The sequence below is a fragment of the Microtus pennsylvanicus genome, chromosome 4, assembly GCF_037038515.1.
Source record: "Microtus pennsylvanicus isolate mMicPen1 chromosome 4, mMicPen1.hap1, whole genome shotgun sequence".
Classification (NCBI taxonomy): Eukaryota; Metazoa; Chordata; class Mammalia; order Rodentia; family Cricetidae; genus Microtus; species Microtus pennsylvanicus.
The window spans coordinates 93,499,844-93,513,158 of record NC_134582.1 but is presented as its reverse complement, the minus strand read 5'-3'; the positions used below and the strand labels follow the sequence as shown (position 1 = coordinate 93,513,158).

Here is a 13,315-nt window from a genome sequence, read left to right as displayed (position 1 = left end):
AGTTCAAGGCCAACCTTGATCTATCTCAAAAAAGAAAAGAAAAAGTAAAAAAGACGTGATAGGCGTGTGAAGTTGTGCTGGTTGAAAGTATCCCCTTGTAAGTAATAGATCGCAGGCCTTTTTCTCCTTTCTGAATGGAGAAAAGTTCTTCTCTCAAGCCAGTACTAAATGTGAGTCTCCAGAGCAGTAAACGGAAAGAAAAAATAACCACTGTAAAAGTGAAATAACGCTTGCATTTGTCTGCTTTAACATCTGCACGTGTCTCATTCTCTGTATAGAACCTGCATGGTGAGATATCCGGCAAACGAGATAAGTCAGAAGAAGTCAGTAAAATTGCTGAACTTTGCGCAAACTCAATTAAGGTATATTGGTTTCATTAAGAATGCTGGTACAGTGGGGGAGGGTATAGAATTGAAATCCACTGTATTCATGTATAAAACTACCAAAGAATCGAAGAAAGAGTGGTTGGTGCTGGCTGGCGGGATGGCTCATTTAGAGGAAGGTGCTTGCCACCAAGTCTGCAACCTGAGTTTGATCCCCAGAATTCACGTGTTGGGAGAAAAACTGACTTTTTACAAGTTGTCCTCTGACCTCCACATGCATAACCTCAGAGTAAATCTTTCAAAAATTGAAAGGTTGTTGTTATTCATCAAGAATATTATAAATTGCGTTATTTGTTTTTTGCTTTAAAGATTATAAACTTCTTAAAGGTGGTAATCGTATATATTCTGGCCTGAAGAACCTGTGAAAGTTTGTTATTCATTTACTTGAATTCAGGCTGGAGAGATAGCTCAACCATTCAAGGCCCACACTTCTGAATGGCAGAGTTGGGTCCTGTTTACTTGAATCACTGCACTTTTGGAAATACCCCTGTGCAAAGGGCAAGTCTTTATTCGTTAGGCGGGCGCTCTATGCAAAAATGAACATTTCATTTAATAACAATATTAACTGATTGTTGCCAATGGCCTTTGTAGGTAATTTTAAGAAATAATTTGTGCTATAAATCTGTGGAATTATAAACTGTTAGTGACCCTTTTTAGGTCTCTTAAGACTTTTTTGAGCTAGATGTGATGGATTACATATGCAACCCCAGCACTCAGGAGGCTGGGGCAGGAGTATTGCTGTGAATTCAAGTCAGCCTGAATAAGACAATGAGTTCCAGGCCATTTCGGAACAGAGTGAGACTTGGTCTCAAGAGCAAAAACAAAGACAAAGGGCCTGGGTAGAGCTCAGTGGTAGTATTTGCCTGGCACACAAGACCCTGGGTTTGAATACCCACCAAAACAAAGATGCCCTTCTTAAACTTTGTTATTCTGCAGGATTATGAACTCCAGCTGGCATCATACACCTCTGGCCTGGAAACTCTACTGAACATACCTATCAAGAGGACCATGGTTCAGTCCCCATCTGGGGTGATTCTTCAAGAGGTATATAAGTCATTACATATCTCTTAATGTCTGCCATCAAATTCGTTGCTTATCTCTTCGTGTCTGTTGTCCTGAGAGCCATCTACACATGACACAGTTTAGGAAATGATCCTGATGTCCACGTGTGTCGTGTATATATTGGACTTGACTTGCTGTATTTGGGATAAGGTAGACTCCTAAGAAGTGGAAGCTATGTAGTATATTTCTAAATGACAGCTTTCCCCAGAGATGTCAGAGAATGTCTGCTGTGGGCTGGGGGGGAAAGCCTGGAACCGTGAGGATGAAACACAGAGCGCTCTGGTCCTTTGTGTGGCTATAGTTCTAGATCCTGGATCCAGCACAACTGACCGAAGGGAATTCACTCTTCATATTATAATGCCACACTCTTCATATTATAATGCCACTGTTTTATTATTTTAAGAAAACAACCGTTAATCACCTTGCACAGAACTTTTTAAAACTTCAGTATAAGGAGATATCTACATTTTTTTTTTTATCTTTTCCCCAAGGCTGCAGATATTCATGCACGGTACATAGAACTGCTGACAAGGTCTGGAGACTACTATAGGTTCTTAAGCGAGATGCTGAAGAGTTTGGAGGATCTGAAGGTAACTCATTTTCTTGGATTTTTGTTGTTTTTAAAGAAGGAAACAGCATAGGACCTTATTATTTCTGCTTCATTATAACATGGTTTGGTCAAGATGCATTTCCTCCAAACATTGGTATGACACAGCTTGAGTCTGGGCTCAGTGCTGTGCTCTTGTGTGGCTGCTCCAAGTTAACGTAGGTAGTTTTTGCCAAATTGTGATTACATAACTTTGCCCAAACCTGTGCTTTCATTCAGTGCTTAGCTGAGGAATTTGCTTTATTTACGAAAAATTTTAGAGAAGCTCACTATGGACTAGGTGTCTTTTAATCTTTAATATCAAGTAATTACTCAATTTATTCTCCCTTTTTGAGAGAGGAATTGAGTCCACATGGATATTTGCTCTGTATCTTTTGAATAAAAGGTACACGATGTATCAAGTCATAAGCTTTTGGATTTTGTTTCTGAGACCAAAAGCAAAAGTAGGCTGGCCTCAGAGTCACAATCCTCCTGCCTGAGCCCTCAGAAGTGCAGGGTTATAGGATGTGCCACCATGCACAGTTAATCATAAGCTTTTGATCGTGGGGGAAACTACTTCATTTAAAAAACGGAGGAGAATGGAGTTCAAAGTTGGTATGTCATTCCCTAAGATCAGATGAGTAGCTGATGAAAGATTACGATAGGCATGGAGGGTCTTTGAATTTTTTCTGGTGACTTTCGTTTTATATCATTTGTGTGTGTGTGTGTGTGTGTGTGTGTGTGTGTGTGTGTGTGTGTGTGTAAATAAAACACACACCGGTCTGAAGAGGAAAAGTGCTGTTTCTTCCTTGTGGTACAAAGTGCTTTCTTTTCAATATGATTTCTAATTTCATATCCACAGCTGAAAAACACCAAGATTGAAGTTTTGGAAGAGGAGCTAAGACTGGCCCGAGATGCCAACTCTGAAAACTGCAATAAGAATAAGTTCCTGGATCAGAACCTGCAGAAATACCAGGCAGAGTGTTCCCAGTTCAAAGCAAAGCTTGTGAGCCTGGAGGAGCTGAAGAGACAAGCTGAGCTGGATGGGAAATCAGCCAAGCAAAACCTAGACAAGTGCTACGGCCAAATCAAAGAGCTCAATGAGAAGATCACCCGGCTGACGTACGAGATCGAAGATGAGAAGCGCAGGAGAAAGACCGTGGAAGACAGATTTGACCAACAGAAGAATGACTATGACCAGTTGCAGAAGGCAAGGCAAAGTGAGAAGGAGAACCTTGGCTGGCAGAAGCTGGAGTCTGAGAAAGCCATCAAGGAGAAGGAGTACGAGATAGAGAGGTTGAGGGTTCTGCTGCAGGAGGAGGGCGCCCGGAAGAGAGAATACGAAAATGAGCTGGCAAAGGTAAGAAACCACTATAATGAGGAGATGAGTAATTTGAGGAACAAGTATGAAACAGAGATTAACATTACGAAGACCACCATCAAGGAGATCTCGATGCAGAAGGAAGACGATTCCAAGAATCTCAGAAACCAGCTTGACAGAGTCACCCGGGAGAACCGAGATCTCAAGGATGAGATTGTCAGGCTCAACGACAGCATCTTGCAGGCCACGGAGCAGCGGAGGCGGGCTGAGGAAAACGCCCTTCAGCAGAAAGCCTGTGGCTCCGAAATCATGCAAAAGAAACAACACCTGGAGATCGAACTGAAGCAGGTCATCCAGCAGCGCTCGGAGGACAATGCCAGGCACAAGCAGTCCCTGGAGGAGGCTGCTAAGACGATTCAGGACAAAAACAAAGAGATCGAAAGGCTCAAAGCCGAGTTTCAGGATGAGGCCAAGCGCCGCTGGGAATACGAAAATGAACTGAGTAAGGTAAGAAACAGTTACGATGAGGAGATCATTAGCTTAAAAAACCAGTTTGAGACGGAGATCAACATCACCAAGACCACCATCCACCAGCTGACCATGCAAAAGGAAGAGGACACCAGTGGCTACCGAGCTCAGATAGACAATCTCACCAGAGAAAACAGGAGCTTGTCTGAGGAGGTCAAGAGGCTGAAGAACACACTAGCCCAGACCACCGAGAATCTCAGGAGGGTTGAAGAAAATGTCCAGCAGCAAAAGGCCACTGGCTCAGAGATGTCTCAGAGGAAACAGCAGCTGGAGATGGAGCTACGACAGGTCACACAGATGCGAACTGAAGAGAGCATGAGATACAAGCAGTCCCTAGATGATGCTGCCAAGACCATCCAGGATAAAAACAAGGAGATCGAAAGGCTCAAACAACTGGTAGAGAAAGAGACCAATGAGAGGAAATGTCTGGAGGATGAAAATTCCAAGTTACAGAGAGTGCAGTATGATCTGCAGAAAGCCAACAGCAACGCAACCGAGACCATAAGCAAACTGAAGGTGACGGAGCAGGAACTGACGCGCCTGAGAATTGACTATGAAAGGGTTTCCCAGGAGAGGACCGTGAAGGATCAGGACATCACGAGGTTCCAGAGCTCCCTGAAGGATCTGCAGTTGCAGAAGCAGAAAGTGGAAGAGGAGCTGAACAGGCTGAAAAGAACAGCCTCCGATGATTCCTCTAAGAGGAAGATGCTGGAGGAGGAGCTGGAAGGCATGAGGAGGTCGTTGAAAGAGCAAGCCATTAAAATCACCAGCCTGACCCAGCAACTGGAGCAGGCGTCCATCATCAAGAAAAGGAGTGAGGACGATCTCAGACAGCAGAGGGATGTGCTGGATGGCCACCTCAGGGAGAAGCAGAGAACCCAGGAGGAGCTGAGGAGGCTCTCCTTGGATGTGGAGGCCCTCAGGCGGCAGTTGGTGCAGGAACAGGAGAATGTCAAGCAGGCTCACTTGAGGAACGAGCATTTCCAGAAGGCCATAGAAGACAAAAGCAGAAGCCTCAATGAGAGTAAAATAGAGATCGAGAGGTTACAGTCTCTCACCGAGAACCTGACCAAGGAGCACTTGATGCTGGAGGAGGAGCTGCGCAACTTGAGGCTGGAGTACGACGACCTGCGGAGAGGCCGCAGCGAAGCAGACAGCGATAAAAACGCAACCATCTCGGAGCTAAGGAGCCAGCTGCAGATCAGCAACAACCGAACCCTGGAACTGCAGGGGCTCATTAATGATTTACAGAGAGAGAGGGAAAATTTGAGACAGGAAATTGAGAAATTCCAAAAGCAGGCTTTAGAGGTATTCACAAATATTTGATCAAAGCTTCACTGCTTCTTAAATACTGACGCCAGCTCTAATCTGACCTATTCTCTTGCTGCTATTTTCTTCAGAATATCTAATTTTTTCCTTTTTCCTGTTCACGCAGTTACTACTTGTTAGATCTATATTATGGCTTTAAAATAATTCTAATGCCATGTGCCCTTCTGGTCTGTCGCTGTGTTCAGTGCCAGTCCATTGGAAGCCTGTGCTTGGTCCTGCTCCAAAAGCTTTAGCATGAGAAAAACATCTAAGATATTCCCATGAATGTTCCACTCTCCTTCTAGAAGGTAGCTCTTGGCCGGGGCTCTCACTGAGTGGTAGATCATGCACTTGGCATGCACAAGGTCCTGGGTTCAATTCCCAACATCAAAATTTTAACATACTAAAATAGGAGGTGGTTCTTATTTCATGGTCTGTATGTACATCTTTAATTCAATTTTTTCTCAGTGAAATTTATTAATTCTTACACAATTTTCCACCTTGCTTAGATGACTTTTTCTGCATGCAATATCCTGTTGTCTTTTGATGAGGAGCCTAACATTTCTTTCTTTTTGATTTTTCTTCCTATAACAGGTTCTAATTTTAAAATAACCTCTAATATATTTGACCTCTATGGACAATATTTGTGTGGGGTGGCGTGTTGTATGTGTATTTGTAAATTTGTATTGCTTTATTAAATGTGTCAGTATAATATACCAGCTGAGATGTAGGTACAGCAGGGATGCTAACTTGGAAGAAAATTATTGCCCCCCCCCTTTTCAAACTATAATTACTGTTAGAAGTAAGGCAGGCCTACAACTTCTAGTTCTGTCTATGGAAAAGGAACACAAAACAGTAAGTATGAAGCCATTTACCAAAGTGGCAATCTAATTTTCATATTTTTTCCAGAACTGTGTAAGGTAACAAATTAACAGTATATGCAGGGAAAATACAGACAGGAAAAATGAGACTATGTTTTATATATATATATGAAGAGAGGTTAAATTACAATGATCAGATGTTAGCGTCTAAACAATATTTTTTTCCATTTCTTTCTTTTTAAATTCTAGGCATCTAATAGGATTCAGGAGTCAAAGAGTCAGTGCACTCAAGTGGTTCAGGAGAGAGAGAGCCTGCTGGTGAAAATTAAGGTCCTGGAGCAAGACAAGGCAAGGCTGCAGAGGCTGGAGGACGAGCTGAACCGTGCCAAAGCAACGCTGGAGGCAGAAAGCAGGGTGAAGCAACGCTTGGAGAGTGAGAAGCAGCAGATCCAGAACGACCTGAACCAGTGGAAAACACAGTATTCCCGCAAGGAGGAGGCCATTAGGAAGATAGAGTCAGAAAGAGAGAAGAGCGAGAGAGAGAAGAACAGCCTCAGAAGTGAGATCGAGAGGCTCCAAGCGGAGATCAAGAGGATTGAAGAGAGGTGCAGGCGGAAGCTGGAGGATTCTACTAGGGAGACTCAGTCCCAGCTGGAAACTGAGCGCTGCCGTCTCCAGAGGGAGATTGACAAACTCAGGCAGCGCCCTTATGGGTCCCATAGGGAGACCCAGACAGAATATGAGTGGACTGTGGACTCATCTAAGTTGGTGTTTGATGGGCTGAGGAAGAAGGTGACGGCCATGCAGCTCTATGAGTGCCAGCTGATCGACAAGGCCACGCTGGACAAGCTATTGAAGGGGAAGAAGTCAGTGGAGGAGGTGGCTTCCGAGATCCAACCTTTCCTCCGGGGCGCAGGGGCCATCGCTGGTGCTTCTGCTTCTCCCAAGGAAAAATACTCTTTGGTGGAGGCCAAGAGAAAGAAATTCATCACCCCAGAATCCACAGTCATGCTTCTGGAGGCCCAGGCAGCCACGGGTGGTATCATCGATCCCCATCGGAATGAGAAGCTCACCGTAGACAACGCCATAGCTCGCGATCTCATTGACTTTGATGACCGCCAGCAGATCTACACAGCCGAGAAAGCCATCACTGGCTTTGATGACCCGTTTTCAGGCAAGACAGTCTCTGTTTCAGAAGCCATCAAGAAGAATTTGATTGACAGAGAAACCGGAATGCGCCTGCTGGAAGCCCAGCTTGCTTCAGGGGGTGTAGTAGACCCCGTCAACAGTGTCTTTTTGCCAAAAGATGTCGCCTTGGCCCGTGGGCTGATTGACAGAGATTTGTATCGCTCCCTGAATGATCCCCGAGATAGTCAGAAAAACTTTGTGGATCCAGTCACCAAGAAGAAGGTCAGCTACATGCAGCTGAGGGAACGGTGCAGAATTGAACCCCACACGGGTCTGCTGCTGCTGTCAGTACAGAAGAGAAGCATGTCCTTCCAGGGAATCAGACAACCTGTGACCGTCACTGAGCTGGTTAATTCTGGCATATTGAGACCATCCACTGTAAATGAACTGGAATCGGGTCAGATTTCTTACGACGAGGTTGGTGAGAGAATTAAGGACTTCCTCCAGGGTTCAAGCTGCATAGCGGGCATATATAATGAGACCACTAAGCAGAAGCTTGGCATTTATGAGGCTATGAAGATTGGCTTAGTTCGACCCGGTACCGCTCTGGAGTTGCTCGAAGCCCAGGCAGCTACTGGTTTTATAGTGGATCCCGTCAGCAATTTGCGGTTACCCGTGGAGGAAGCCTACAAAAGAGGTCTGGTGGGCATTGAGTTCAAAGAGAAGCTGCTGTCTGCAGAGCGAGCTGTCACTGGGTACAATGATCCTGAAACCGGAAACATCATCTCTTTGTTCCAAGCGATGAACAAAGAACTCATCGAGAAGGGACATGGCATCCGCCTACTGGAAGCACAGATCGCAACTGGCGGTATCATCGATCCCAAGGAGAGCCACCGTTTACCGGTCGACATGGCGTATAAGAGGGGATATTTTAATGAGGAGCTTAGTGAGATCCTCTCAGACCCGAGTGATGATACCAAAGGCTTTTTTGATCCAAACACTGAAGAAAACCTGACCTATCTGCAGCTGAAGGAAAGATGCATCAAAGATGAGGAGACAGGGCTCTGTCTTCTGCCTCTGAGAGAAAAGAAGAAGCAGGTGCAGACGTCACAAAAGAACACCCTCCGGAAGCGGCGAGTGGTCATCGTTGACCCAGAAACTGACAAGGAGATGTCTGTTCAGGAGGCCTACAAGAAAGGCCTTATCGATTATGAAACCTTCAAAGAGCTCTGTGAGCAGGAGTGTGAATGGGAAGAAATAACCATCACAGGATCAGATGGCTCCACCAGGGTGGTCCTGGTTGACAGGAAGACAGGCAGCCAGTATGACATTCAAGATGCTATTGACAAAGGCCTCGTTGACAGGAAGTTCTTCGATCAGTACCGATCCGGCAGCCTTAGCCTCACGCAGTTTGCTGATATGATCTCCTTGAAAAATGGCATTGGCAATAGCGGTGGCTTGAGCAGCGGCGGTGTCAACGATGATGTTTTTAGCAGCTCCCGCCATGAGTCAGTAAGTAAGATCTCCACCGTGTCCAGCGTTAGAAATTTAACCATCAGAAGTAGCTCTCTGTCTGACCCCCTGGAGGAGTCAAGCCCCATTGCAGCCATCTTTGACACAGAAAACCTGGAGAAAATCTCTATTACAGAGGGTATTGAGAGGGGCATTGTGGATAGCATCACTGGTCAGAGGCTTCTGGAGGCTCAGGCCTGCACTGGCGGCATCATCCACCCGACCACAGGTCAGAAGCTGTCTCTTCAAGATGCGGTCTCCCAGGGTCTCATCGACCAAGATATGGCCACCAGGCTGAAGCCTGCCCAGAAAGCCTTCATTGGCTTTGAAGGTGTGAAGGGAAAGAAGAAGATGTCTGCAGCCGAGGCAGTGAAAGAAAAATGGCTCCCCTATGAGGCAGGCCAGCGCTTCCTGGAGTTTCAGTTCCTCACTGGAGGCCTTGTCGACCCGGAAGTGCATGGGAGGATCAGCACCGAAGAAGCCATTCGGAAAGGTTTCATCGATGGCCGTGCAGCTCAGAGGTTGCAGGACATCAGCAGCTATGCCAAAATCCTCACCTGCCCCAAAACCAAGTTAAAAATCTCCTACAAGGATGCCATGAATCGCTCCATGGTGGAAGATATCACTGGGTTGCGCCTTCTGGAAGCTGCCTCCGTGTCCTCCAAGGGCTTGCCCAGCCCTTATAACATGTCTGCCCCAGGTTCCCGCTCTGGTTCGCGGTCCGGATCTCGCTCAGGCTCCCGCTCTGGTTCCCGCAGCGGGTCTCGGAGAGGAAGCTTCGACGCTACCGGGAATTCCTCCTACTCCTACTCCTATTCATTTAGCAGTAGCTCCATTGGGCACTAGTGGTCAGAAATGGTGGCCATACTTTAGAATCATTTGTACGAATTTATCTTAAATGGCAAAGAAAACCCGGTGCTTGCAGTATAGCGGTAGAAAGTTCTAGGCTTCAAAGGTAGCTGCAATAAAATTCCCGTAGCAAAGGCTCGTTGGGCTCTGCAGCTTTTGGCTCAGCTAGTGTAGTGTCCTTCCCTGTAGCGAATGTGCAGTGGCAATCACTTGTAAGGATAGCACAAATTGAATTTAGAATTTATTACTTCTCTTCTGTGTTTTGATCAATTTTCTGTAACTTTTCTTGGCCTATAAGGTCCAGTTTCTACAATTGGAGATAGAAGTGAAGCTGACTGCTGGTGCCTTTTTGGTGCTTCCCACCTAAATAGTCATCTTTCTGTACGAGGAGAAGACTGCTCGCTCCCCACTCCAAGTATGTAGGCCCAAGTTTCCTTTAGTTTGAGAGCATAGATTGTATTACCTGAATCCTCTTACATGCACTTGTTCGGTTTGGTATTACTTTGACTATGCCCACAGCAGCAGCAAACTTTGCTTTTATGTTAGTCAAGGTTTTCTGTTTGTTTGGCTTGTCATTTTCTATGTGCTTTAAAAAGGTGTCTTTATGAAGTTTGCTGTTCTGGCAATAAACTTTCAGACTTGGAAAAATCTTTGTGTATTGACTTAATTAGGCCTTCTACATACAAGGACATTTAGTGACTGATTTTAATGTGCCATGAAATAGGTTTCAATGATTATTTACTAACTAACGTCGCAAGAAAACCCCTGAAAATACTAGTTTGGAATTTATTGTTTTAAAGAAGAGATGGCCTTCTGAATCTAGTTCTTTCAATTTAGCTCCTTGCAAAGAAACTTATGGAAGTAATCTTTCTAGGGACCAAGAAAAATAAATCATAATACTGGGGAAAAAAATAAAATGGCTGAGATTTCTTTCTAGAGAGCCTCAAAATAAATAATGTTGTATTTTATCCTTCAAAAGGAAAAATGTGTTCTTGAATCTATGAGGATGGTCCCTGAAGAGTTCTTGACTCTAAACTGAAAAATGAAATATGAGCGTATGAACAAGGACTGATTTATTCTGCCTCATGGTTTCAGTCCATAATCCTTGGCTCCATTGCCTCTGGGTGCATAGGGAAGCAGAACTTCATGGCATGGAGGATACATGATAGGATACTTCAGGGTGTGCAGGAAAGGGCCGGGAGATGGAAGGGAGGGGCATGCGGCCAGTAACCCACTTCCTCTATCTAGGCTCTGCCCCCTAAAATTTCCAACATCTCTAAGTATGTTCCATCTCTACCATTTGGGGACCAACCGTTCCACGACAAGCCTATGGAAGACATTTCAAACACATACTGTGCCTGGTATTGGTCAAAATTCTGCAAGAATTCAATAGAATTGGGGCTGGAGAGATGGCTCAGTGGTTAAGAGCACTGACTGCTCTTCCAGAGGTCCTGAGTTCAATTTCTAGCAACCACATGGTGGCTCACAGCCATCTATGAGACCTGGTGCCCCCTTCTGGCTTGCGGGCACACATGGAAGGAATGCTGTACACATAATAAATAAATAAATAATAATAAAAAGAATTCAATAGAATTTACTAACTGCAAGACTTTTGCAGTTTGGATGGGGACAAGAGACACCTAAAACAATCAGTGGGATAACTTCCGTTCACCAACAGGATATGCACAATCAAACACATTTCATAGAGATAAAATATAGAACCGCAAATAAAATGCTAAACATGCAGAAGAAGAAAATCAATAAGATCAGATAAGCTATTGGGGTGGAGACAGGGTTAGGAAGGAGAGCTTAAAGTGGACGGTTAGAAAGTCAGGCAGTAGTGCCACACGCCTTTAATCTCAGCACTTAGGAGGCAGAGGCAGGAAGATCTCAGTGAGTTCGAGGCCAAGCTGGTCTACAAAGCAAGTTCCAGGACAGCCAGGACTGTCACACAGAGGAAGCCTGTCTTGAAAAACCTAAAAAACAAACAAACAAAAAACTCCCTTGTGGACAGCATGGACAGGGAGAACTGGGGAGAAACCGGAGGGGGGAGACGGAGAGAGAGAGAACAAACCTTCAGAGAAATCTCCCTCAAACAAAGGAGACTCTGACTTTTAGTTTAGGATTGCTGGCGTGAAGTTCCACCCCACATACATGCCAAGGAGCCTCTACTGGGTAGAACCGAAAGTTTACCATGCAGCTGTGGGGGTGGGAGAGGGCTGGGTTGGTTTGCTGCCTACCCACCTCATCTGTGTGTTCTAACCTCCACAACAGGGATTAGTCAGCTGCAGCCTGCATTCTGGAAGAGAAGGTGAGGGCAGAGCCGGGGAAAGGAAGGGCACAGCTACTGGGTCTGTGATCAACATCTACCACTTGGCTATGAAAATAAAACAAAAAGCAACGACTTTGGGTGGATAAAGACTCTAGAGCTCAACCCTAACTCCACATCTGCTTGAAGCTGCTGACCCCCTTCCGTTTCTACTGGTGCCATGTTTTCCTCACAACACTCTTTTCTTATTGTTTACTGAATGACCGTACTCTTTTTTTTTTTAAATTAAAAGGTGGGCGCTATACTATTTGCCTTTGGAAATGACTGGCAACCAAAATTTCCCTCATAGTTCTTCCCCTGGGGGTAAAGGAAACGGGAAGGGGAGCATGGATCTGATAAGGAGAGATATTTGGTTCTGGGGATCAAAATAAGACAGGGAGATGAAAGGCCGAGTCGTACAAAAGCAGAGATTAGCCTGGTTTGTTAAAGCGAAGCATGGAACACTAACAGAGCTGTGTCACAGACATGGAGGAGGGAGGGATGATTTCCACTGGTCAGATCTACGGCAACTTGGCTATTAACAGAATTATAATGAGAGTGAAATAATAATACTACATTTTAAAACCCAAATTTAAAACGGCCCCCCCATATCTATGGTGAAATAAATAATAAAATGGAGACTGGACAGAACGCTAGGGTGGTTGGTGTCACCTGTCAAGCTGACAAAATCTGGAGGGAATCTAAGCACGAATCCCTCTGTGAGGGATAATAGTTTTTCATGTCTTTTATTATGAAGGTATAGCATGTATCTTTTTTAACAATGACCTTTCCTTAGATAAACACGCCCAGCCATCCGTAAGGTCGCACCGGCTGACACAATCACATGGTGAGCTCCAGGATGGCTAATAAACTTGCTTCTGACAATTTAATTTTAAACAAAAATGTTTACATTTTGCTCTAGTGAATCAAGCTTGCCTATATCAAACTCCATTTTAGAAAATGATCACATAATTGCTACTCTAGTCTTAACCTGCACAGCATAAGTAGACTTTGAAGTCAAAGTGCTGAAACGGAAAGAAAGACATACCAGGTCAGACAGAACCACACCCACCCGTACAGGAAATTAAAAAAGTTAAAAGCTTAAACGAAAAACCAAACACAAATATGTCCTGAGACCAACCACACAGCGACGTCATATTGTAGGTGATGGAAAGTCATATTTTCTTTTAAATCTCGAAGACTAATACTTAATAAAACCATTGATTTTATCCCTAAAGAGCTCCAGCTGGATAAGCATGTTCAGGTTACATTATATGGATGACAAAAGAAGCAAGAGGGAGGGGCCCACCTCCACACAATGATTACTGTGTCACTATGAAAATATATAAATCCCGTTAAATAAAATTTCTTGCGATGTTACTAGGGAATGGATTTGCAAAACAGGGGCTGGAGAGAAGACTCAGAGATTAAGAGTATTGCTGCCCTTCCAGAGAACCAAGTTTCATTTCTCAGTACCTACATGGTAGGTCAGAACCATCTGTAACTCCT

At 44.6% G+C, this 13,315-nt stretch overlaps 1 protein-coding gene across 2 annotated transcripts in view; it reads left to right on the top strand.

The window, feature by feature from the left end:
* Positions 1-10,146, top strand: part of Dsp (desmoplakin) — a 46,543-nt gene extending 36,397 nt beyond the window's left edge. Inside the window, exons 20-24 of one of the 2 annotated variants that reach the window (XM_075969860.1) lie at positions 279-362; positions 1,320-1,427; positions 1,937-2,035; positions 2,894-5,188; positions 6,259-10,146. In XM_075969860.1, the coding sequence (XP_075825975.1) occupies positions 279-362; positions 1,320-1,427; positions 1,937-2,035; positions 2,894-5,188; positions 6,259-9,495 (5,823 nt within the window). In that variant the 3' untranslated portion in view covers positions 9,496-10,146. The remainder of the gene's footprint in view (positions 1-278; positions 363-1,319; positions 1,428-1,936; positions 2,036-2,893; positions 5,189-6,258) is intronic. The other variant, XM_075969861.1, reaches the window with a different exon arrangement.
* Positions 10,147-13,315: the final 3,169 nt, after the last annotated feature.